The 25025-nt window shown below is 40.2% G+C and overlaps 1 protein-coding gene across 1 annotated transcript in view; it reads left to right on the top strand.

Moving 5' to 3' along the window:
* The window catches only part of adam9.L (ADAM metallopeptidase domain 9 L homeolog), a 54000-nt gene extending 31934 nt beyond the window's left edge, over positions 1-22066 (top strand). Inside the window, 12 exon segments of the mRNA NM_001085604.1 lie at positions 1627-1798; positions 2159-2251; positions 4358-4553; positions 5233-5338; positions 8254-8443; positions 9195-9275; positions 9642-9747; positions 11086-11227; positions 12214-12490; positions 15208-15275; positions 16304-16435; positions 21947-22066. Of these exon segments, the coding sequence (NP_001079073.1) occupies positions 1627-1798; positions 2159-2251; positions 4358-4553; positions 5233-5338; positions 8254-8443; positions 9195-9275; positions 9642-9747; positions 11086-11227; positions 12214-12490; positions 15208-15275; positions 16304-16379 (1507 nt within the window). The 3' untranslated portion in view covers positions 16380-16435; positions 21947-22066.
* Positions 22067-25025: the final 2959 nt, after the last annotated feature.

Genomic DNA, 25025 nt, shown 5'->3' with positions numbered 1-25025 from the left:
CACTGGGGTTACTCAGTGTGAAACATGCCATTATTTTATATTAAATAAATGTACTTTATATATTTGCTGAACTAGAAGGGTGGGGAGGGACATATAAACCACATTGGATCGAAAGGCATGTGTGCTTTTTGGAAATGGGGGGAAAAGAACATTACAGAACCCATAGTCCTGTTTCACACTGTTGAATTTGTTGGACTAGTTAACTGAACCATCAGATTACATAAACATTTGATTTCACGCAACTGTTCACTCCGAGCTTCAGCCCCATCCCTTCCACTTTACATGCCCAACTTTTTATCAGGGCCCACCTAAGCTTAAACTTAAAGAGCATTACTATATCATCCCTTTAGCACAGCCCTGGATCAATGTCTGGCTCTGCCCCAGGTGCTCCTATTCTGCTGCCAGATGTGTCTATATGTGTGTGCTGATTGGATAGGAGGGAGGGTGGCTTATTTGGTAACAAGGCATATCCACTGGCAGCCTGGGGGCTTTTAATAATTTAGAGAAATGTTTTTTTCCCCTGAAAGCTACCATCCTAGGCAATGTATTAGAGTGACTGGGGGATTGGCAGGTGTGCTCTCAATCTCAGCAAGGCACCCCCGCTCCAGGTGTAGGAAATGAAGTCAATTAACAAGAGAGCTGTGTGCAATAAAGAGCACCTAGCAGCAAGTTCTGCCTCTTCGTTTGCTTTTCTCTCAGCTCTCTTGTTAATTGACTACCATCCTAGGCAGTGGACTTTGGATGCCTATGTATAAATAAAGTAGTTATGCACAAATCCACTATTTTGGATTCGGCTGAACCCCCGAATCCTTCACGAGAGATTTGGCCGAGAACCGAATTCTAATTTGCATATGCAAATTCGGTGTGTGACAGGGGAAACATTTTTTACTTCCTTGTTTTGTGACAAATTGTGATACAATTTCCCTCCCCGCCCCTAATTTGCATATTCAAATTAGTATTCGGTTTGGCCGGGCAGAAGGATTTGGCTGGTCCGAATCCGGTTGAAAAAGGCCGAATCCTGGATTCGGTGCATGCCTAAAATAAAGCCAATTCAGCCATAGTTTTGAGATCATCTAGGAAAGAAAATAAACTTTCAATCAACCCCCCCCCCCCCCAATGAACTTCTAGATGTATGTAGGACAGCAAAGAGGCATTCTCTACATGCCAACTGGCCTTCAGACTTGGCCTCATAGCATATTCCCAAAATTTTGGGAATCCCTGCAGTTACAGGGCCAGCGTAAAAGATCCCATTCCCAGTATTGGCCCTAGGTAAATGGCACTAACATTTATTTTCACTTGGTTGAAAAGTGCCTCCGACCACCTTCCACAGCTCTTACTGAATAAGAAATACAAGTTAGTGTAGCTTCACCTCAAACACGTTGATTAGACTCCTTGACATCAGGTCTAAATTTGACCAAAAGGTATCTATGGCTGACCTAGGTAAGACTAACTTTTCTCAAGAAAATATAGTTTTTTTTAACAAATAACAAACTTCTCAGTATATTTATATCCATTTTGTTTATGTCAATGAAGGAGCAATCAAAGAATGAATGAAAGGTGATATTGTCCATATAATTATATATCAACTAAAAAAAGCAAAATGGTTTCCTCATCTGATCTTTGTAGGGGATCCAAAAACTTCAGCAGCTGCAGTGAAGAAGACTTTGAGAAGCTGACACTCAACAAGGGCGGGACCTGCCTATTGAATGTGCCTAAACCCGATGAAGCTTACAGCGCCCCCTTCTGTGGAAACAAACTTGTGGATGTGGGAGAGGAGTGTGACTGTGGGAATCCCAAGGTAAACCAAAAATAACTGGGCCATTAAATATAGGGCAAATCCCATCAACAGTAGTAGGAGTTCCAGCAAAACCTTGTATTAACTCTTTCTAGACCAAGCAAAAGACAAACAATTTAATTGGACAGCTCGTGAAATCAGGGGATGGAATTAAACCACAAACCAATCACAGCCTGAGTTTAAATCTGCTTTTCCTTTCCTGTAGTTTAAAGTGGAGGGTACTTTGTATATACTGAGCATTGCTTGGCTTTCTATCATTGTCCAGTTTGTGGGTAATTGTAAGAGACGTTATTGTTGTTAAAACTGCGACTCCCTTCTATTACAAACAGTGCTCATTTCTGTCACATGATTTTGTTCCTCTAGGAATGTGAAAAGGATCCGTGCTGTGAGCCCGGGACCTGCAAGCTTCGCTCCGGAGCCCAGTGTGCCTACGGAACCTGCTGCCAAAACTGCGGGGTGGGTATGCGCAGTTAAGTGTTCTATGTATATTACTATGGAGCTATGACGTCATGTACGTCTGCAACATTTTATTAACAGATGATGCCATTTTGTTTATTTCTGAATGTGAACTGAAGGTAGAGGCATAACCTTATGGCCCCAGACCCCCCTAGGTCTCCTACACTCCATAAAGTACATTTTGGAGAGTGGCATGTGCGTTTGTGACCCTCTATGCTCACTCGCGTGTAATGCATTATAATACACAAAAGCCATGAATATCTTGTAAATTATATCCTTATAAACGGTGAGTTCTGATGTCATCAGTTATAAACGGTGAGTTCTGATGTCATTTCTGTCACATGACTCACTGAAATTTGTGTATTATAATAAATAAAGTACCCCCAGTTGTAAAATATGAGGATATTAGAAGTAACCTCGGAGATCCATGACCTGTATAAAAACACTCGGCCTTCGGCCTCGTGTTTTTATATGGTCATGAAACTCCTCGGTAACTTATAATATCCTTATATTTTACAAGAGGGGGTACTTTATTCACTATATCCTCTACCTCTGTCTGTTTTTATTGGGCTCCCTTGTGAGGTCAGCTCCCCTTATAGGTTTTCCGCTGATTGCAGTACAAATATAGGCAGTTGAGTATTTGGCCCGTCCCATTGTTGACTGACATAGGTATGTAATGATATGTCTAGGGGAGGGTAAGTTTAATTTCTTATGTGTTAAATGCTGCATACACAAGTAACATTGTGGTTACTATGGTATGTGGAATCCTAGTAACCACAAAAGCTGCAAAATAAACAAAAACAATTGTAAATATACTGTATGTCAAAATCAGCTGCAAGTTGTGTAAGAATGGCACACATGAAAAGTTGACGCTGAACAAGGGAGCAGTTATTATATTATATATGAATAATACACAAAAGCCATGAATAGCTTGTTAATGATATCCTTATAAACGGTGAGTAGTGATGTCATCAGTTATAAACGCTGAGTAGTGATGTCATTTTTGTCACATGACTCACTGAAACTTGTGTATTTATAATAAAAAAAGTACCCATGTTGCAAAATATGAGGATATTAGAAGTCACTTCGGTGTTCCATGACCTGTATAAAAGCACTCGGGCTCGTGTTTTTATATGGTCATGAAACTACTCAGATAATATCCTTATAATTTACAAAATTTTCTCTCTCTCTCTCTCTCTCTCTCTCTCTCTCTCTCTCTCTCTCTCTCTCTCTCTCTCTCTCTCTCTCTCTCTCTCTCTCTCTCTCTCTCTCTCTCTCTCTCTCTCTCTCTCTCTCTCTCTCTCTCTCTCTCTCTCTCTCTCTCTCTCTCTCTCGATATAGATCGATAGATAGAGATATATGTATGTGTGTATATATTTATATATATATATATATCTATATATAGATATATATAGATATAGATATATAGATATATATATATATATATATATATATATATATATTATATATATAGATAGTAGTAGTAAATGGACCCGCACTCCAATGTTCTTAGTGAAGAAAAGTAATGTGCTTTATTCACAAATGCATATCCCAAAATTGACTAGATATATAGATATATAGATATATATAGTGAATAAAGTACCCCCTTTTGTAAAATATAAGGATATTATAAGTTACCGAGGAGTTTCATGACCATATAAAAACACGAGGCCGAAGGCCGAGTGTTTTTATACAGGTCATGGAACTCCGAGGTAACTTCTAATATCCTCATATTTTACAACTGGGGGTACTTTATTTATTATAATACACAAGTTTCAGTGAGTCATGTGACAGAAATGACATCACTACTCACCGTTTATAAGGATATAATTTACAGGATATTCATGGCTTTTGTGTATTATATAGATATATTGCTACAAGAATAATGAATAATTCTTCCCTTTAGAAGGGAAAACACAAAACACCTTGTTTGGCACCGATGTAAATGGGCACAGCTTTTTTTCACAGCATAAGGGTCTTTAGATTATTCTTGTATTGTGACAAGACTGAAAACCCTGCTGGTGCCATTGTATTTGTTATTCAGTCATACTGTAATGTTCTTCCACTGAGGGTATTAAAACCGTACACTTTCATGCTCGATTCTAGTTCTCCCCTGGCGGCACAGTCTGCAGGGCAGTGGCCAATGAATGTGACCTCCCAGAGTACTGCAATGGCTCCTCCCCTTTCTGCCAGCCAGATGTTTATATCCAGAATGGGAACCCGTGCCAGAACAGTAAAGCCTACTGCTACAATGGCATGTGCCAGTCTTATGATGCCCAATGCCAGGCCATCTTCGGATCCAGTGAGTATGCAGTGTTGAGCTAGAATGTTCACTCAACAGGTTACTCTTTCTCTTCTCATTATCCATGTTTCTTATTACCCATCTATATTGTTATGCTAGCTGTTACTTCCATACATTTAATTCACTGTTCCAGATAATTCATGTTCTGCCATATCTTGTTTTTCAAATGTGAACAATGGCACCAGAGTCCAAGACAACATTGGAGTTGATTTGGCCACCAAAAAGTGCTGCCAGTTCAGTACATTAAGCATTCAAATGGAGTAAGAGGTCATGCTGTAAAATGTTTTTATTAAAGTAAAAAAATCTTTATTAGGACATATGCAAGCATTTCGTGCCTGAGGTGGGCACTTACTCATAGGCTAGTCTATTAGCAAGTGCCCACCCCTGGCACGGAACGCGTCAGGCTTTCATATGTCCTAATAAAGAAATTTACATATGTACAGAATGACCTCTTACTACATTTGAATGCTTTGTGTTTTCCCAAAAATTGGCAAGCCCTTGGACTGGGGGTTACCCTGGTAAGAGACTCTCTTTTAATAACATTTTTGTTTTTTTCTCATTATATATTGTATATTTCATTATTTATTTGTTTAATTTTCGAAGCTGGACTTTACTCCAAAGAATGGAGCTACACACCAGCATTTACATGGCTATATGGAATTGTTTTTTTTTGCTGCAGAGGCCAAGTCTGCTCCCCCAATTTGCTACCAAGAAGTAAACTCCAAAGGGGACCGCTTTGGGAACTGTGGGTTCCAAGGCAACGATTACAGAAAATGCGACACCAGGTAAGTGATATTGCCTATCGAACATTCTGGAAAGGCCGTTCTGTTGCTAGCAAACGGGTTCTGGAATAGAATTCTATCGTAGTATTTAGGTAGGTGTCTATAGATTAATTGAGTCGCTTATGGTATATTTGATAACTGTGACCCAAGGAGCTTACAGTCCATTAAGGTAAAACAAGAAAGATTAAGTGGATTATGAGGTGTGTGTACATGGGAAGCTCTAGTTGTTCTTTAGGGGCTGCTCACCTGGAGGCATGGGGTTGAATGTGAACCTCGTATTGCCCTGTAGGTTTCATTATCTCTCATAATCTCTTCTTAAAATACTTTACTTAAAGAAGTGGTTCACCTTTCAGTTTTAGTATGTTCTAGAATGGCCAATTCTAAGCAACCTTTCAGTTGGTCTTTATTTATTATTGATTAATTTATTTTATTATAGTTTTTGAATTATTTGCCTTCTTACTTTTTCCAGCTTTCAAAACGGGTTCACTGACTCCATCTAAAAACAAATGCTCTGTAAGGCTACACATTTATTGTTATTGCTACTTTTTATTACTCATCTTTCTATTCAGCCCCTCTCCTATTCATATTCCAGTCTCTTCATTCAATGCATGGTGGCTAGGGTAATTTGGACCCTAGCAACCAGCCTGCTGAAATTGCAAACTTTAAAGCTGCTAAATAGCTCAAAAACCACAAAATAATGAAAAAATTAAAACCAATTGAAAATTGTCTCAGAATCTCATTCTCTACATCATACTAAAAGTGAGCAAACCTTTTAACATACAGACATTTAAGGTTTCTAAACCTGTTCTTGGACTAATTCTAGCTGTCCTAGAATTAGTCCCCTGAAAAAAACACAGCTCCAAAGGATTTTTATGGCCCCAGATTTGCCTACTTCACATACTTATACTTTTAGACCAGTGATCCTCAACTAGTGGCTCGTCATGAGCACCATGTTGCTCACCAACCCGATGGATGTTGCTCCCAGTGGCCTCACAGCAAGTGTTTATTTTTGAATTGTCCAAAAATACAAACCGTATGTATCAGTAATAGCTCAATCCAACAGTGATCTGGTTTTGCCATGTCCAGAGAAGAGCTATCATGTAGAAAAATGAAGATTTCACTGGAGAGCTAATTTAGTGAAGCAGTGAAGACGTTTATTCAAGATGCATTTAGCACTACATGTTTCGGACCTCTAGGTAACTGCACCAGAAGAAGGACCCTAGAGGTCCGAAACATGTAGTGCTAAATGCATCTTGAATAAACGTCTTCACTGCTTCACTAAATTAGCTCTCCAGTGAAATCTTCATTTTCTACTTTTATTTTTGAATTTCAGTCTTGGAGGCAAGTTTTATTTGCATAGAAACCACGTGTACTGCAAAATAGAGCTTCCTGTAGGCTGCCAGTCCACATAGTCATTCGAGAAAAAAATACCCAGAATAGTAGAATTTATGTGTGCTTCAACCACCTTGTACTGTATAACCTTGTGAGTTGGGAGCAAAGTCTGGAAGCCCTTGCAAGGGATTACATAGACATTCGAGAAAAAAATAACAGCTGCAGCACCTCTTTGTAGCAAAAAGTGCAACGTTGAATTTATTAGGTCAGACAACCAAGCCAGTCCACATAGAGGTGACCAAATGGCCAATCACAGAAGAACTTCGTGCTTATGATACTCTCCAAGTCTTTTTACATTTTAATGTGGCTCACAAATATAAAAAAGATTGGGGTCCTCTGTTTGAGAATATAGCCCCAGATATTTGGTACACCAGATACTAGATTCTTCGGAACTTTACGAATAACACTGCGATAGAAAAGGTTCTTTAGAAAATGACCGAAGGGTCTTGTCTGATATCAGATCATTCGAGTTCCACGTGACTGTGAATTTTGCAGCTTGCCAAAAAGACCAGCAGCTGGTGGTGTTTTATGAAATACTGTCATGGGGAAAAAACATTTTTCAAAAGGAATCAGTTAATAGTGCTGCTCCAGCAGAATTCTGCACTGAAATCCATTTCTCCAAAGAGCAAACAGATTTTTTTATATTCAATTTTGAAATCTGACATGGGTCCAGACATTTTGTCAATTTCCCAGCTGCCCCTGGTCATGTGACTTGTGCCTGCACTTTAGGGGAGAAATGCTTTCTGGCAGGCTGCTGTTTTTCCTTCTCAATGTAACTGAATGTGTCTCAGTGAGACATTGGTTTTTACTATTGAGTGTTGTTCTTAGATCTACCAGGCAGCTGTTATCTTGTGTTAGGGAGCTGTTATCTGGTTACCTTCCCATTGTTCTTTTGTTTGGCTGCTGGGGGGGGGGGAAAGGGAGGGGGGTGATATCACTCCAACTTGCAGTACAGCAGTAAAGAGTGATTGAAGTTTATCCGAGCACAAGTCACATGACTTGGGGCAGCTGGGAAATTGACAATATGTCTAGCCCCATGTTAGATTTCAAAATTGAATATAAAAAAATCTGTTTGCTCTTTTGAGAAATGGATTTCAGTGCAGAATTCTGCTGGAGCAGCACTTTAATACTAGCAGTTTAAAAAAGTGCTAATATCTGTAAAACTAGAAAAAAAAATGTAATATTGGGCCCTGAGCAATTGTACATTAAGAAGGCTGGCATTTCCTTAAAAGAACTCCTAGGAATGAGCACTATTTATCTCTTTCAGCTATATTGTTTATCTCCTACAGCTGTGAGACCAGGGAATGTTTTGTTTTGTTTTTTTTGCAGTCATTCCCAATATTTTGTATTGGTTACTTTTGACTCTTTAATAATGCCTGGTGGCTAAAGATCCATATTATTCATATACATGCCTCTGTCTGTGCCTACCTAAGACCTACAATGCAGCCTGATAGTTATGAATATGACCATCCTCTCCATATTTACAGTTTACCGCAACATTGGCCTCTCTTCTGTGTCTGTTTCAGGAATGCCCGCTGTGGAAAGCTGCAGTGTGAGAATGTGGAGTCTATGCCTGTGTTTGGGATACGACCTTCCTACATTCAAACTCCCATCCACGGCACCAGTACCGTTTGCTGGGGAGTGGATTTCCAGCTCGGCTCTGATGTCCCCGATCCTGCCATGGTGAATGAAGGCACCAAGTGTGATGAGAGCAAGGTGAGAAATTAGGGTGATGATGTGTGTCCTAGAGGAAATACAGCACATTTATCTCCTATACTCTGCTCACAAGCACATGTTACTCTCCAACCCCTTGGGTGTTGCTGTCAGGGGCCTCAAAGCAGCTGCTTTTTTTAAATTCCACGTTTGGAGGCAAGTTTTGGTTGTATAAAAACCAGGTGTACTGCCAAACTGAGACTCCTGTAGGCTGCCAGTCAACATAGGGGCTACCAAATAACCAATCTCAGCCCTTATTTGGCACCTTCATGCTTGTGTTACATTTGAATGTGGTATTAGAAGGTTGGGCACCCCTGCTGTTATGCATAATACAGCCCATGTCTGCATATTTATATTAAAGTTATTAAGTTAGTCGTTATATTTAAGTTATTAAGGTTATTTTCTGCTATCAGTATCTCTTTAAGTGGGAGTTTTCATACTTATAGCATGGAGGTGGCAATTATTCTTTGCACAATCCCTTTTCTGTTCAACTGGAAGTATCAAGTAAGTAACAAACATCATCGTTAAATATGAAATGGGCAGCTGTACTATTATTATTCAGGAAAATTCTGGATGCATTGGCATTTATAGGTGTATGTCTTGCAACATGTTTATGTTCTAGATAAGCAATATGTCTTTTGTTATATCTCCTTAAAATCAGGGGGAGTGCTGGGATCATTTAACTGCATCTTCTGCCTGGCTGAGTATGTGGGAGCTGCTTCTAACATCATTCTCTTTTCTCTCTCTCTCCTAGGTCTGCAGTAAATTCCAGTGTGTTGATGCCTCTGTGCTTCAGTATGACTGCGATGTACAGAAGAAATGTGGAGGAAATGGGGTGAGTGTGAATTTGTGGTACAGTTTTTTTTGTTTTGTTTTTTTCAACAAAAGCCATGGAGCGTTTACCATTGGCATCATCCTCTGTACCTTTTTTAACGATTAGTGGCAAAATATAGCCTTTTCTGTGTCCAACAGCAATATATGCCTGTTACAGTCCTGTCTTGCAGTCATAGTCGTATAGAGTGTGCCACTCGGAGATCTAGGGTACCAGGCTCTACATCAGATGGTGACTGGTAACAGGCGGTTACCACTGAAGTATATTTTCACTGGCAGAGCAAATGCCTGGTCTGCCATAATACTTAATAGAACAATTCAATGTGCATAAATGGAATTAAGTGAACTGAACAATGTCTTTGTTTTACAGGTTTGCAACAGCAATAAGAACTGTCATTGTAACGAGGGCTGGGCCTTCCCAAATTGCCAAACTGAAGGCTACGGGGGCAGCATTGACAGCGGACCAACATATAATGGTAATGAGTATCTGCTGTGTCTGAGCTGCCAGAAATGCAACTGTACACTGACATATATACGTACACACCCATAAATTAAGATTGTTGTTAAAGATCTTCTATTCCTGTGCCATAGGAATCTCACATTCCTTTTCCTTTAAACTAGGGGTGCACAGAATCCACTATTTTGGATTCGGCCGAACCCCAGAATCCTTCGGGAAAGATTCAGCCAAATACTAAACCAAATCTGAATTCTACTTTGCATATGCAAATGCAAATTATGGGTGGGATGGGGAAAACATTTGTTTTGTGACAAAAAGTCATGTGATTTCCCTCCCCACCCCTAATTTGCATATGCAAATTCAGATTTGGTTCGGCAGGGCAGAAGGATTTGGCTGAACCCAAATCCTTGTGAAAAAGGCAGAATCCTGGCTGAATCCCGAACCGAATCCTGGATTCACTGCATCCCTATTTTAAACTAGAATACCCTCCTTCAGGATGTGGCTAAAGATCTTTCCAAAATGTTTCCCAATCCTGCAGAATATGTGATTGTATTGCACCTACATAGGACTCAATTGCTAATCTATTTTCCAACTGAGAATGGGTTCATATATATCACATCATTTTTTATATATTTATTTTTTGAGATTTATTATACCTGACCCTGGGAATCACTCAAAAATACACCATCTAAAACCGGTCAAGTTGAAGTCAATGGCAGAGGCCCCTTTTAACCATTTGAAGATATTAATAGCCTTCATGATGTTCAAGTTTTTTTTTTGTGGGTTTTGGCCGAAAACTCGAGCAATTGGAGCAATTAAAGTTTTTTCTCGCTGAAAACTTAATTAGAATTTTTGGGTTTTTAACCCCAAACTCACTGATTCAAGTTTTTTCTTAAATTAGAAACCATTCGAGTTGTGAGTTCATTCTAGCCATAAAAAACTCTAAAATTCAACCCCTAAAAATAACCCCCTAAAAGTCGTATTCTATTTCCTGGTTCATATAACCACATTCTAAAGAAATCAGCTGTCCAATGAGAAGCTTCGCTAAACGTCTTCAACCCTCCCTTCCCCAAGCTATTGCCTGATAGACAGTGAAATGTGAAGCAGCTCATAATGCAGAGGCTTTTTGATGAACTGCAGATGGATTTTGCTTGTGCTTATACAAACAGGAAGTGGAATGTAACTTTATTTTCATGAAGAAATAACAAGGAGGACCATAGCTATTTCCTCATTAAAACAATAGGCCAACATATATTCAGCACAAGCCCTATTCTTTGCACTCATCTGGAACAAGGGGGTATATATATATATATATATATATAAAGTAATTAAAGTATATTCTTTTTCTTCTCCCTAGATAAAGACACGTCTCTCAGGGACGGGCTGCTGGTTTTCTTCTTCCTTATTGTTCCTCTTTTGGGCCTTGGCGCTTTTGTTTTCTTCAGGAGAAATGAACTAAAAAGAAGATTCTGCAGAAAAAAACGCTCCCAGGCCCACGAGTGAGTTAAATGGGGGGATGAGGATTAAATAGGGATGGTTATATGAGCGGGAAGAGGTTTAGGGCAATGGCACCAGGAGATCAATCGCCGGTGATAATAATATCCTGGTGCCATTGCCCTTAGGGAGTAGTTATATAAGGCAAAAAGTGAAGACACTTTTGTAAGTTGGCATGAATTCTAGTGCACAGAGCACTGTGATGTGTGAAAAATAAAATCACTTGATTTACTTAGGGAAGAGCTGGCCTGGGAATATTGTGAGTATATGATTGATATTTGGCCGTGCACCCCTGAAAAAAAAATAATAAAAAAAAAAATATATATATATATATATATATATATATATATATATATATATATATATATATATATATATATATAATTTTTTTAATTGATTTTTCAGTGAAGGTATTACTTTCTCAACTTGCAGGTTAAGGGTCAGGGCACACGCTCAGATTCGGGGAGATTAGTCGCCCGGCGACTAATCTCCTCTTCAGGGCGACTAATCTCCCCAAACTGCCTCCCGCCGGCTATAATGTAAATCACCAGCTGGATGGCTCTCGGAGCGCTTCGTCTTCCGAAGTTTCCTCGTGAGGCAACTTCGGAAAATGAAGCGCTCCGAGTGCCATCCCACCAGCAATTTACATTCTGGCCAGTGGAGAGGCAGTTCAGGGCGATTAGTCGCCCCAAAGAAGAGGAGATTTGTCGCCGTGCAACTAATCTCCCTGAATCTGAGCGTGTGCCCTGACCTTTAGCCTGATCCAACCATTCTCGGGCTTTGCTTTTTTTCACCTTTGATGACCATCATATTATGTTCTAATCTTCTAACAAGGTGTTTGGTTTATCTGCACATGGGTGTGATCTGACATCATTGGGGGGTGGTGGCAATCATGGTCTTTTACCTCTAAAAAGGTACTCCTAAGGTGTTGTTAAAAGCAATTTTTTGCATATAACCCTACACATTATTAATTAATCTTTTATCATTTCAGAGTTGATAACAAAAATGACACCGGAGGAGAGAGATTAGCATCAGGGACACCAAGGAATGCACCAAGCACAGCACCTGGAAGGGGTGTTCCAAATGCAGGCCCACCCAGGAATGCACTCAATGTTCCCCCCAATAGAGGGACACCGGTTACTGGTCCACCAAGGAACATGCCAAACCCAGCACAGAGTCAGAGGCCTTCTGCCCTCGGCCCCCCTAGAAATGTGCCACCTGCTGGACCTTATAGAAGTATGCCAGCTACTTCACCCCCTCACAACACTGTAAGTTCTGTGTGTGTCACAAGAATAGTTCATTAATTTCACTCGGCCTTCATCCCAAATAGTATCCACAAAATGTTTCATGGGGCTGATATTTATGATATGAAATTACATAAGTCTGGCATGGTTGCTACTTAGTGTATTGATCGAGAATAGGTGTGATTTAAAAGCCAGAGTATTAACCAGACCCCATTCAGCCTTACTATAACCCCAGATATATATTTGGCCCTTGGGAATCGTAGACAAGGTTTTAGTCATCTGCAGAGTTTCCCAGGTTTGTATTCGCTGTTATATAGGTTTGTATGTATATTTCTCTATTAATCAGCCCTGTACATTTCACAATACAGTAACAGCACCAATATATAAGTAATAAGAAATAATAGTGCTGAGTAACAATAATATACACAGTAACACAGATTGAATGGCATGTGTTACAAGACAGAAGGGGAAGCTGGTCCAGGTCCTCTAGAGCTTGCAGCCACAGTCAGTGCGTTACTTCCAGTCAAAATAAGAGGAAATTAATCTATTCACAATCCTTAAAGGAACAGTTCAGTATAAACAGTTCAGCCTGTCGAGTAAATAGATAGGCTGTGCAAAATAAAAAATGTTTCTAATATAGTTAGTAAGGCAAAAATGTAATGTATAAAGGCTGGAGTGACTAAATGTCTAGCATAATAGCCAGAACACTACTTCCTGCATTTTTGGTTAACTAACTATATTGTAAATATTTTTTATTTTGCACAGCCTAGCGATTTACCCAGTTTTTATTTTTACACTAAGCTGTTCCTTTAAGGGCCAAGATTGGACCAGATACCATGCTAGTGCTTTAAGGGAAATGTAGCAGACAGCACCATCAAAGGATATGTTTAAAAAGCCTTTATTTGCTTCTCATGGCTATAGTCTATAATCCAGAATATAAAGTCATGAGAAGCAATAAAAAGCTTTTTAAACATATCCTTTGATGGAACTGTCTGCTACTGGATACTTGAAGTCGGTTGAAGTGGACACCATTTGACGTGCACCAATATTATTTCTGAAAGTGAACTTGGTGATTGTTTGGCTTCAAGGGATTCTGTCACAGGAGCTTTGCTCTAAGTTTAGTTTCCAAGAGGCTGAAGGAGAGTTCCTTAAAGGAGAAGGAAAGGTTAAAACTAAGTAAGCCTTATCAGAAAGGTCCACCTAAATATACCAGTAAACCCTCAAAGTAATGCTGCTCTGAGTCCCCTGTCAAAAGAAACACCACATTTCTTCCTTCTATTGTGTACTCATGGGCTTCTGTATCAGACTTCCTGCCTTCAGCTTAAACCTCATTGCCCTGGGCAAGAGCATGCTCAGTTTGCGCCTCTTCCCCTCCCCCTCCCTTCTCTACTGTAATCTGAGCCCAGAGCAGGGAGAGACTCAGGCAGGAAGTGATGTCACACCATGTTAATACTGCAGCTCCTATCCTAAACAAACAGAGTTTCTAGAGCTTTTTACTCAGATATGGTAACACATTCTACAGAATAAATATAGCATTCTAGCTTGCACTATTGCAGCTAATCTATTGGCAATAAAATGCCTCTGTAGCTTTCCTTCTCCTTTAAAGTGGACCTGTCACCCAGACACAAAAATCTGCATAATAAAAGTCCTTTTCAAATTAATGAAATCCAATTTCTATTTTTTATTAAAGCATTCGTAGCTGTTGTAAACTCATTTAAACATCTCAGCTGTCAATCAAATATTGTCTGCCCCGCCTCTATGCCTTAGTCAGATAATTACTTTCACTTTCCATTCAGCACTTCCTAGATGTCACTGCTCTCCCCACATTCCCCCGTTCTCTTCACCATTTAATTGTGTAGCCAGGACATGGGGATGGACATCAGTTCCCCCATTCTGGTGCACAAACAAGATTCTGAGATGATACAAGGCTTGTCTTAATAACAGTGTCCACAAAATGGCTCCTGCCTGCTTGTTATAATTTTTAATACCCAGAGTGAAGGAAACAAGATTCAAATAATGACTAATGTGATAAAATAGGATTTTGAATATTTTTTTTCGGGTGACGGGTCCCCTTTAAGGCCCCCGTACTCGGACCGATGAAAGCTGCTGACAGACCGAGTTGGCAGCTTATTGGCCCGTGTGTGGGGCCATCCGACAGGCGTCCCCGATCGATACCTGGCCGAAAGTCGGGCAGATGGCAATCGGGCACGATAAAAATCCAGTCGGATCGCGGGCGCATTTGTATGTTGATGCGGTCACGCGATCTGACCACCGGCATCGCCTCCATTCAGATCCGATCGTTGGGCCCACGATAGGTCAGCCCGATATCGCCCACCTCAATGTGGGCATATCGGGGAGAGATCTGCTTGTCTGACGACATCGCCAAACGAGCGGATCTCCCTGTGTATGGCCACCTTTAGTAAGGAACCAGAGGAAAGGTGGGAGTCTGGGAGGATTACTTCTCTAGAAGTGATAGTTTAAGGGTAGAACAATCGGGTGAAGGGCCTGGACCTGGTGAGTTTGTGCTTACATCCAGAGAACTGAACACCTCTGGCATTGGAAGGGAGAGAAGAGGGAATCTGCTAGTGATACTCTGTAACACCTGTATAAGATTAACACTGTCCTTGGATTTTCTGATGTTATCTGTGACATCATTATGACATCATGTTATGTTTTGATGCAAAGTTGCTCCACATACTGCATTGTGTTTGTACAGGCTACAGCTTTTTTCTTATTTGCAGCCCTATCAACCCAATAGCTTTGCTGTTCCAACATATACAGTGAAGCAGCCTCAGCATACGCCATCCAGGTTAGTAGTGTGATTTATTCCTGTATATAAAATGCCTTTGTTCCCTGTGTACCCCAGTTTCATTGAAAATGTTACATTGTTATGTAGCTTTTCATATATAGTTTTCCCTTAAAGGGGTTGTTCACCCTTAAAAGACCAGTAACATAAAAAAAAAACATAACAAAAAAACCACTAAGACACATTTAACTTTATATTCGCAAAGTCTTTATTAAGAAATAACTTACCGATTCTCCACTTGCGCTCCTCTTCAGAAACGGCGACAGGGCAACGATCCATCGTGCGGCGCTCAATTTCTCCTCCTTGGCAATCTCCTGTAGAAGGCAGGGAGGAAAAGTCAGGAGTCGCACGATGGATCGTTGCCCTGTCGCCATTTTTGAAATGGAGCATAAGTGGAGAATCGGTAACTTATTTCTTAATACAGACTTTGCGAATTTAAAGATTAAAGTGTCTTGGTGTTTTTGTTTTCGTTAAGTACAAATTCTTTTTTTTTTTTATGTATATATATTTTTTATGTTACTGGTCCTTTAAATTTTAGTATGCTGCAGAGAGTGATTTGAGACAATTTGTAATTGCCTTTAATTTTTTATTATTCGTGGTTTTTGAGTTATTTAGCTTTTTATTCAGCAGCTCTCCAGTTCACAATATTAGCAATCTGGTTGTTAGGGTCCAAATTACACTAACAACCATGCATTGATTTGAATAAGAGACTGGAATATGAGTAGGAGAGGACTGAATAGAAAGATGAGTAATAATAAGTACCAATTTGAAGAAGAAGGCACATCATTAAAAAACTTAAAATAAGCTATTCTATAACATACAAAAAGTTATCTTAAAGGTGAAACAACCATTTAATTTCTCATTATAACCCTCCCTATAACTCCTCCTATTGCTCCATATAACCCTCCCTATAACTCCTCCTATTGCTCCATATAACCCTCCCTATTGCTCCATATAACTCTCCCTATAACTCCTCCTGTGTTTTCATATATTTGCACCTTTGCCTAATCCTGTACATTTCTTCTTTTCAGGCCTCCTCTGCCTCACCAAAGAGAAGCAGCTGCCAATATAATACCGTCACGCCCGGCCCCTGCTCCACCACTATAGCTACTCTACACAGATGATCCACGTAGAATTCTCTTGGGGACGTTTATGATGACGGGGTACAGCGGTGTTTCTGTAGAGAAGCATTGGAAATAAAACCTTTATGAAAGGTGCACCAGACACCAGGGTCACACATGAATCCGAGACGCTTGCCCATCCTCCGCTGGGTATTTGGTTACTTTGCCGCCAGATAATCATGAGCGGCGGTGGGGACTAATGGTTGGCAAGATTGTTTCACAGTAACAGTGGTATATACCAGACTGCTGTTTGCATGAATGTGCCCTTCAATACCCTTCAGCTGGACCTCAGTATTCCAATACACAGTTTGTTTTTATTGGTAGGGATTGAAAAGGTTGTGTATGTTGTAACATTAACACTCACGCCTGCAACAGGTTCTGTTATATGTTCTACTGCATGCTCGCCTTCCCAGGATGCAATCTGCTCACTAGAGTGCCTCCCACCTCTACAGTTTCCTTTATATCCCCTCCACAAGCAATGACAGTTGGATCCATTGAGTTGGACCCTTAACCCCATTTTCTTACTCTTGGGTCCCGAGATGTTGCTGCACTACACCTCCCAGCATTCTTCAAATTTAATAAACATATAAGGCATGCTGGGATTTGTAGTCCAGCAGCACAGGGGGTCCCCCTGGTGAACCAACAAAGCACAGTGGGCCCAGTTATCAACACAAGACAAATTTGCCCATGGGCAGTAACCCATAGCAACCAATCAGTGATAGGCTTTTTTCAGCCAGCTGCAGGTAGAGCAATGAATGCAGTAAATTCTTTCGTAGCCATGGGTTGCTGCCCACTGGCAAATATGCCCAATGTTGATAAATGAGCCCCAGTGTGTGCTGGGATAGCTTAAAGCTGTAGTACACCTGTAACCACCACTGATATATGCCACTAACTTCTGGCTCTGGGCAGTGCAAAACAGATGCAAGTTATGCCGCAGCTCTAGTAACACACAGCAACCAATCAGCAGGTAGCATTTACTGGTTTGCTGTTTAGCAGTAAGTATCTTATTGGTTGTAATGTATTATCAGAACTGGCTTAAAGTAAAGCAATCACTCCTATAGATACATTATTCTTAGTGATGGGACAATAAATTCGGCTGTCACGTATTCGCAGTGAATTTCCAAATTTCGCTGCCGGCAAATAAATATGCGAATCTCCGCCAAAAATTCACCTGCGTCAAAAATTTCGGACGCGCGTCCGAAAAGTCACTTCCGTCAAAATTGCCATGTGTCAACACTATTCAGACGCCCATTGACTTTAACGCCAGCGTCAAAGTTGACGCAATCGACTTTTTTGACGCGGGCGTCCATTTAGTTTTTCACTTTTTTTTGCCATTTTGCGAATTTTGTGGGAAATTCACTAATTTTCTGGCGAATCGAAACGGGAGACATTCGCCCATCACTGATTATTCCCAATATACTTTCTAACCAGGTGTATCTTATAACCAGTGTATATCTTAGAAAAGGAATCTACCGTATATACTTGATTATAAGCCGTCCCGAGTATAAGCCGAGGTACCTAATTTTACCTCCAAAAACTGGGAAAGCTTATTGACTCGAGTATAAGCCTATGATGAGAAATGCAGCAGCTTCTGGTAAGTTTCAATCAAAAAATTGAGGGTTTCTGCTCCCATTGGAGGTGCCAGCGTCTCGTTTTTGGATGCCGGCGACCATTCTTGGACCCCGGCGAATATTCTTGGAGACTATTCTTGGACGCTGGTGACTATTTTTAGATGCCGGTGACCGTTTTTGCGCTTGACCCGAGTATAAGCCGAGGTACAGTTTTTCAGCATATTTTGGTGGCTGAAAAACTCGGCTTATACTCTAGTATATACGGTATGTCCAAAGTTAAAGATTTTAACAATGAAACTCCCACAATTCTTTGCATGGCCCTCGTTCAACATGAGTTCAAGGAATAGGCTTTTGTCTGTTGTTTAAACTAAGGAAAAAAACATGTTTTTGTTATTTCTTGAGCAAAACCAGGCAAGTAGTGAAGTAACTACTCCATGATGTTTCTCACTTCCTGGTTCTTGCGAGATAGATCATTGGCCCTGCATGCCGGACTCCGGATGGACTCTTTTATTACAGCAGGAAGGGATGTTAATACGGAGCTCATTATCAACTAATTACAGATGAGCTTGTAAGTTTGAAAAGCAAAACAATGCTCTGTGACCGCTTTAGGTTGTATGAAGGTTAATATTGCCTCTTTAGGGCAGTGACACACTTTGGCGTTAAAGTCAATGGGCGTCAGAATAGTGTTGACGCTCTGCGATTTTGACGTAATAGACTTTTTGGACGCGCGTCTGAAATTTTTTGGCGCAGAGACTCAAAGAAGAAGAGATTTGTCACCAGGTGACTAATCTCCCCCAATTGCCACATGTGTCTCTGCCCTTAAAAGGAGACCCTCATATCGAAATCTGTTCAGGCTACTGATCATATTATGCCATGGCAGATGAGAAATATCGCTGTTTATTTTCTGTGGGATTAAATATGATTGAAATGTATAGCAAAGGATTCTGGGAAGGCAAAGCATTATTCTAAATCAGAGGTCCCCAACCTTTTGTTTTACCCGTGAGCCACATTCAAATGTAGAAATAAGTTGCAAAAAGTTCCTGGGAATGCCAAATATGGGCTACGATTGGCTATTGGTAGCCCCTATAAGGACTTGTAGCCTATAGGAGGCTCTGTTTAGCAATACACTTGGTTTTTATGAAACTAAAGCCTCCAAACCAGGAATTTCAAAAATAAGTCTGTGTTTTGAGGCCACTGGGAGCAAAATCCAAGGGGTCAAAGAGCAACTGGTTGCTCACGAGCCACTGGTTGCTCACAAGCCACTGGTTGGGGACCACTGTTCTAGATCATATATATGCATTCTCTGCTACTCCATAACTACATTACCCAGCATGCCTGAATCAGTAGAAGATGCTGAGAGATAGAGTTCAGCAGTATGCAGGGTGCCAAAGTGTGTCTATCTCTGGTACGAACCATTGTTGAAAAGAGGAGAGCTCCTATATGGTAGGGATAATTTCATGGGTTTGTTTGGAAGATACCACTGGATTTTGTTATATAAAATCCTTAATTCTGATTAACGGACTGCACATTTTCTTTTTCTCTTTTCCCATAATCCCCCTCACTGCCTATGACTGATCTGATTGATTGTTATCTTGATATTGTACTTGAAATGGTGCAACCTATGTACATATGAAATTCACTTTAATTTAGCCGAGTAAATTTCATTTTAAATAGTGCCGTTTCATTTCATTTGTGAGAATTATTGAATCGCTTTCTGTGACGCTGATCATTGTTGCCTCTTGGATTTGCATTTACCCCAGCGAGATTCCTTTTTCTATCGAAAGTCGTCTGGCTCTTGAGGTCCACAGTGATCTAATGGGGCCAATGTGTATTTAGAAGGGGAGAACATTATATGTTTGCACCATTTATAGTTAAGGCTCTACAGATGCACTTCTCCTGGAGAAGACCACTTGGTGATATGATGCCCAGGTACTGGTTATGCACTTTAGGCTTCAGCTTGTACCAGTGAGGAGTACATAGTAGATTCAATTCCTTTACACTTTGTGAGAACATAAATGTCTAGATGGGAAATTGCTTCTGATGCCCTGGAATGTCCGAGTGATTGGGTGTTTGGGAGCCCATTATTTGTATGACTATCTTTCTTGATGGCCTTCAACCATATGAATCAATCATTTATATAACTATCTTGCTTGTTGGCCATCATCCAATGGAGCCAGTTATTTGTGCGACAATATTTCTTGTTGGCCTTCATCCATGTCTAACAAGTCAGATCTTCTCATAGCTGGAATCACAACTAATTTTGGCTTTTACGCCTGTCCCGCATGAAGCTTCCCACATTTCATAAAGATGTTCCTCATTGATTGTAGTTCACTCTCTTCACCCTAGTGAATGTGTTCTCAGAAGCCAAGGAACGGTGCATTTCAGCCAAGTCTTATGCGTTTAGGGGCTGCACTTTAGTAGGTGTGAGTCCATGATCCTCCAACCAGATCATGGGATGAGATCAGACATTCCCCATATCTCCAGGCTTGCACTAAAACAGAGTTAAAGATAACTTGGAAATAAAACTGAAATTGTTGTATTGTGTAGCGGGTCAGGAAGGACTTGTCTGTTCCTGATACTCTTAACCTACTTCAGTTATTTTGTGTGAGCTATGTCTTGCTCCCATTGAATTCCCATTCATTTCAGCTCAAGAAAAATAGATTCGGAAACCCATACTTTGATTTTTACTTCTAAAAGATCGATGGCTTAAGCTAGATGCAAAAATCTGATGTTACGAATCAAGGATTCGTATGATTTTCGGACCGTGTGTGGAGAGTCCCGACATTTTTTGTCCGGCGGAGATCGGTCGTTTAGTCGATCGGACAGGTTAAAAGATTTCTGTCGGCTGCTGATAATATCTCTGCGTGTATTGCCGATCATAGAGGGAGACTGTCACTAGCTTTGGTCGGACATAACTTTCGTACGATTGCTGTCAGGGGCAGAACATCGGCTCATCTGTTCTTTTTCTACTTTATTTGATCTGAATGGTTAGTGGCGGGTCGGGAGATGGGGAAGTCCGATTGTACGTTGATTCATACGATCGGATCTTTGCGTCTGTGGCCAGCTTAACTTAGACAAGATGGCTTCCTTGGTAGCACAGTTCTCCATTGGCTTTACAAACTCTCCTAATTGCATAATTGGTTACACCGGGGGAAGGGAAACAATCGTTCTGATACAGACTAGTGATGTGAAGGCCGGCCCTACACCTGCAGGACCCGTGGATTGGGAGGGTTCAGGACTGCCACGGAAACTCTGCAGATCACTGGTGGGTTTGGATTGAGCTCCTCTTCTGTTCTCCCTCACGCAACCATATGCTGTTGGATATCATCTCCGGCAGCCCCATTTATAGCTGCACGCCTGCCCATCCACTTTTGCTACATTAAATTGTGTTGCTGTTTGGCTACAGTTTGAGTGGGTGGGTGGGTGTCAAATTCTTGTCGACCCCCCACATCGCTAATATAGACACACTGGGGGTCATTTAGAAACACTGGGCAAATGTGCACCTAGGCAGTAACCCATGACAACCAATCAGATGATTGCTTTCAGTGCTCAACCTGCAGCTGGCTGAGAACAAATCTAATTACTGATTGGTTGTCATGGGTTACTGCTGAGGTACAAATTTGCCCAGTGTATATAAATGAGACCCACTGACATTATATTATATACCTGGTACAAGTGAATTCCAGACATGAGAGATGCCATATATACTTTATCCCTCATACACTTTATATGTAGTCACTTTATATGCACCCACCAAATATGAGAATTGATTTCTGATCATTGATTTTTGATTTCCATAAAGAATAATTAGAAGCAGATTATTTTTCTTTCTTTTTTTTGGTCCTATTATTTATAGCACTGACAATATTAAGACACATTTCTGTTTTACATTCTATGTATTATCCAAATTAATCAGCCATGTACGTGTAGATATTTTGATTTAAAACACATCACCAATCTCTGTTTCACACTTGCAATACAGGCAGTTGTCCTCAACACACAATCAGCATTGAGATGTGAGCCCTGTGTAAACGACACCTTCAAGCAGTGTAGCTGAGAATGCTGGGAGATGTAGTCCAGCGGAAAGACAGAGGGCTGCCTATTCCTTGTCAAACTAATACTAAATGTGTGTGTGTGTACATGCAATGTCATTAAATGACATTATTGTTTAACATAAATGTGGATTGTGCCTGTAACATACAATACATGATGTTCATGGGCAATAGAGAGGGGGCTGCAGTATTGGGGATCAGACTCCTGTGTTTGTACAGAGATTGTTTAGAAATGAGGGAAACCTCCAACTCTCACATGATCTGTACCTTTCCCTAAATAACGTCTAATCGCCCCGGGCTCCATCCCTGAGGTTTTATTTGCACCCGTCAGACCTTTTCACTCTGTCTTTTGTATTGTTTGATCTTATGGAAGGGCTTTTATGAAATGTGTAACGTGATTACACTCCGTAATGAATAAACATGTTTTATATGAAACTCTGTGTGTGCTGTTCATACATGTGCCTTACGTGAGCAAACGTCTCTTCTCTTCATTTGTCTGGAGTGGTGAGGGCTTCTGAAAGTGGGGCTTATATCTGTTTAAACGCTAACGCGGGTCAGGTACCTACGTATTACCCACAAAAACCTGTGGGTAGAAGTTCCAGGTGTGGGTATCGACGCGGGTTGCCGGTTCTGCGGGTCGGGCCACGGGTCACCAGTTCCCACACACTATAAGGATAGAGTTGAATTGTACCCTCCATAGTCCTCAGCAGGGATTTCAATGGGGGTCCCTCGGCTGCTGAGTGCATTGTGGGGGTAATGAAATAGAAAGTGCAGTGTTTGCTGCTGGGCCGTCTCCCATAGACTCCGTTTTATCCAAATAATCCAAAATTTTCAAAATGATTTTCCTTTTTCTCTGTAATAATAAAACAGTAGCTTGTACTTGATCCCAACTAAGATATAATTAATCCTTATTGGAAGCAAAACCAGCCTATTGGGTTTAATTTATTTTCCATGATTTTCTAGTAGACTTAGTGGGTTATTAATTAAAGGTCGAGTTTGTGAGGTTCTTTTCTACATGGAATAAACTCACAGTTTAAACAAACTCGAATGTTGGCTTATTTATGAAAAAGATCAGAATGTAAAAAACTCGATTGAGTGCAATCGGAGGAAAACACTTGAATACCTCGAATGGCTTGAGTTTAAAAGCTAAAAAAAAACACTGAATACCTCGAATTTATTGAGTTTATAAGCTAAAAAAACCTGAATACCTTGAATTTATTGAGTTTATAAACTAAAAACTCTGAATACCTTGAATTTATTGAGTTTATAAGCTAAAAAAAACCCTGAATACCTTGAATTTATTGAGTTTATAAGCTAAAAACCCTGAATACCTCGAATTTATTGAGTTTATAAACTAAAAAAACCCTGAATACCTTGAATTTATCGAGTTTATAAGCTAAAACCCCTGAATACCTTGAATTTATTGAGTTTATAAGCTAAAACCCCTGAATACCTTGAATTTATTGAGTTTATAAGCTAAAACCCCTGAATACCTTGAATTTATTGAGTTTAGAAGCTAAAAAACCAGAGTACCTCGAATTTATTTAGTTTATAAACTAAAAAAAAAATGGAATACCTCGAATTTGAGTTAATAAACTAAAAAAAAAACCCTGAATACCTCGAATTTATTGAATTTATAAGCTAAAAAACCCTGACTACCTCGAATTTATTGACTTTTCAAGTGCAAACCAGCTTAAACACACGAACATCACGAAGGCAAAAAAATCTTCAAATGGTTAAAAGGACCTCTGCCATTGAATTTGACAGGTTTTAGCTGGAGTGTTTTCTGATTTGGACTTTAAGCAGCTTCAGGGCATAATAAATCTTGAAGAAAAAAAAATGTTCCTGAAAAATTTCAGATTTTTTGTGAAACTCAAAAACGCAACACAACCTTTAATAAATAACCCCCTTAGTATGGAGATCCAAATTACAATAAGATCCTTTATCCGGCAAGAGAAAGCAATTTCCTGGGCGCAATGTGGTAACTCTGTAATTTTTGTTGTCATGTGACATTCGCTGTCTTGAGACAATGTGGTTTATGTTGCAATGCTGGAAGTATAAAGGCAAATAGTATAATAAATAAGATTTCTAGAGAGAGGTAATTTATTATCTCATATATAACTGTAATTCCACTTCAGGGCAGCTCCGTGGGAATATTATTAGCCCCCCACTCAACTACTTCTGACCAGGGGTGCTTCGCCAATGAGGCGAGTTGAGGCTGTCGCCTCAGGCAGCAGCACCCCACTAGGTACCAGGGGCAGCAAAAATGCTGCTCCTGGTACTTTAAGAGCGAATTTCTGGGGGAGGGGGGGCAGCAGCAAATGCTGCTGCCTCAGGCGGCAGAGGGGCCAGGATCGCCCCTGCTTCTCACCCCACACACATGTATCTCCTTGAATCCAGGGCAGTTTCATAGCAATGGCCAGTGCAGAGCTTTATGCACATAGGGGTAAATTTATCAAAGATTGAAATTCCGCCACTAGAGTGAAATTCTGCAGCTCTCAATTCATTTCTATGGGATTTTGAAAGGCGTATTTATCAATGGGTGAAAGTGAAAGTTCACCCATTGATAAATACGCCTATAAAAATCCCATAGAAATTAATGGAGAGTAGCAGAATTTCACTCTAGTGGCGGAACTTCACTATTAACTTCACTCTTTGATAAATATACCCCAGAGAGAGAGAGAGAGAGAGAGACACTTTGTGCTCTATTTTAGGAAAGTAAATTTCTGCCTCAGGACTAGACACAAATTAAATTTGTTATTCAAAAAACAATATCCCGGAAGCTGCTAGATATAAAAGTCAAAGAGTATCTTTATTAATTAGACATGTTTAAAAAAAAAAATACATACTGCTCCTCCAATAATACATTCTACGTGTTTCGTACCCTCCAGTATTTAGTCATAAGTGTCTTTACATCACAAAATTTAAAACCAGGGTGATCCCACCCTATCCTACTACAGCCAATCAATAAGATTGACCCCACCTCTATCTCGTTAAGGTTACCCCTTC

This window comes from Xenopus laevis, chromosome 3L (assembly GCF_017654675.1).
Source record: "Xenopus laevis strain J_2021 chromosome 3L, Xenopus_laevis_v10.1, whole genome shotgun sequence".
NCBI lineage: Eukaryota > Metazoa > Chordata > Amphibia > Anura > Pipidae > Xenopus > Xenopus laevis.
Note: the sequence above shows the minus strand (reverse complement) of the source record. Positions and strands in the feature narration are given on the sequence as shown.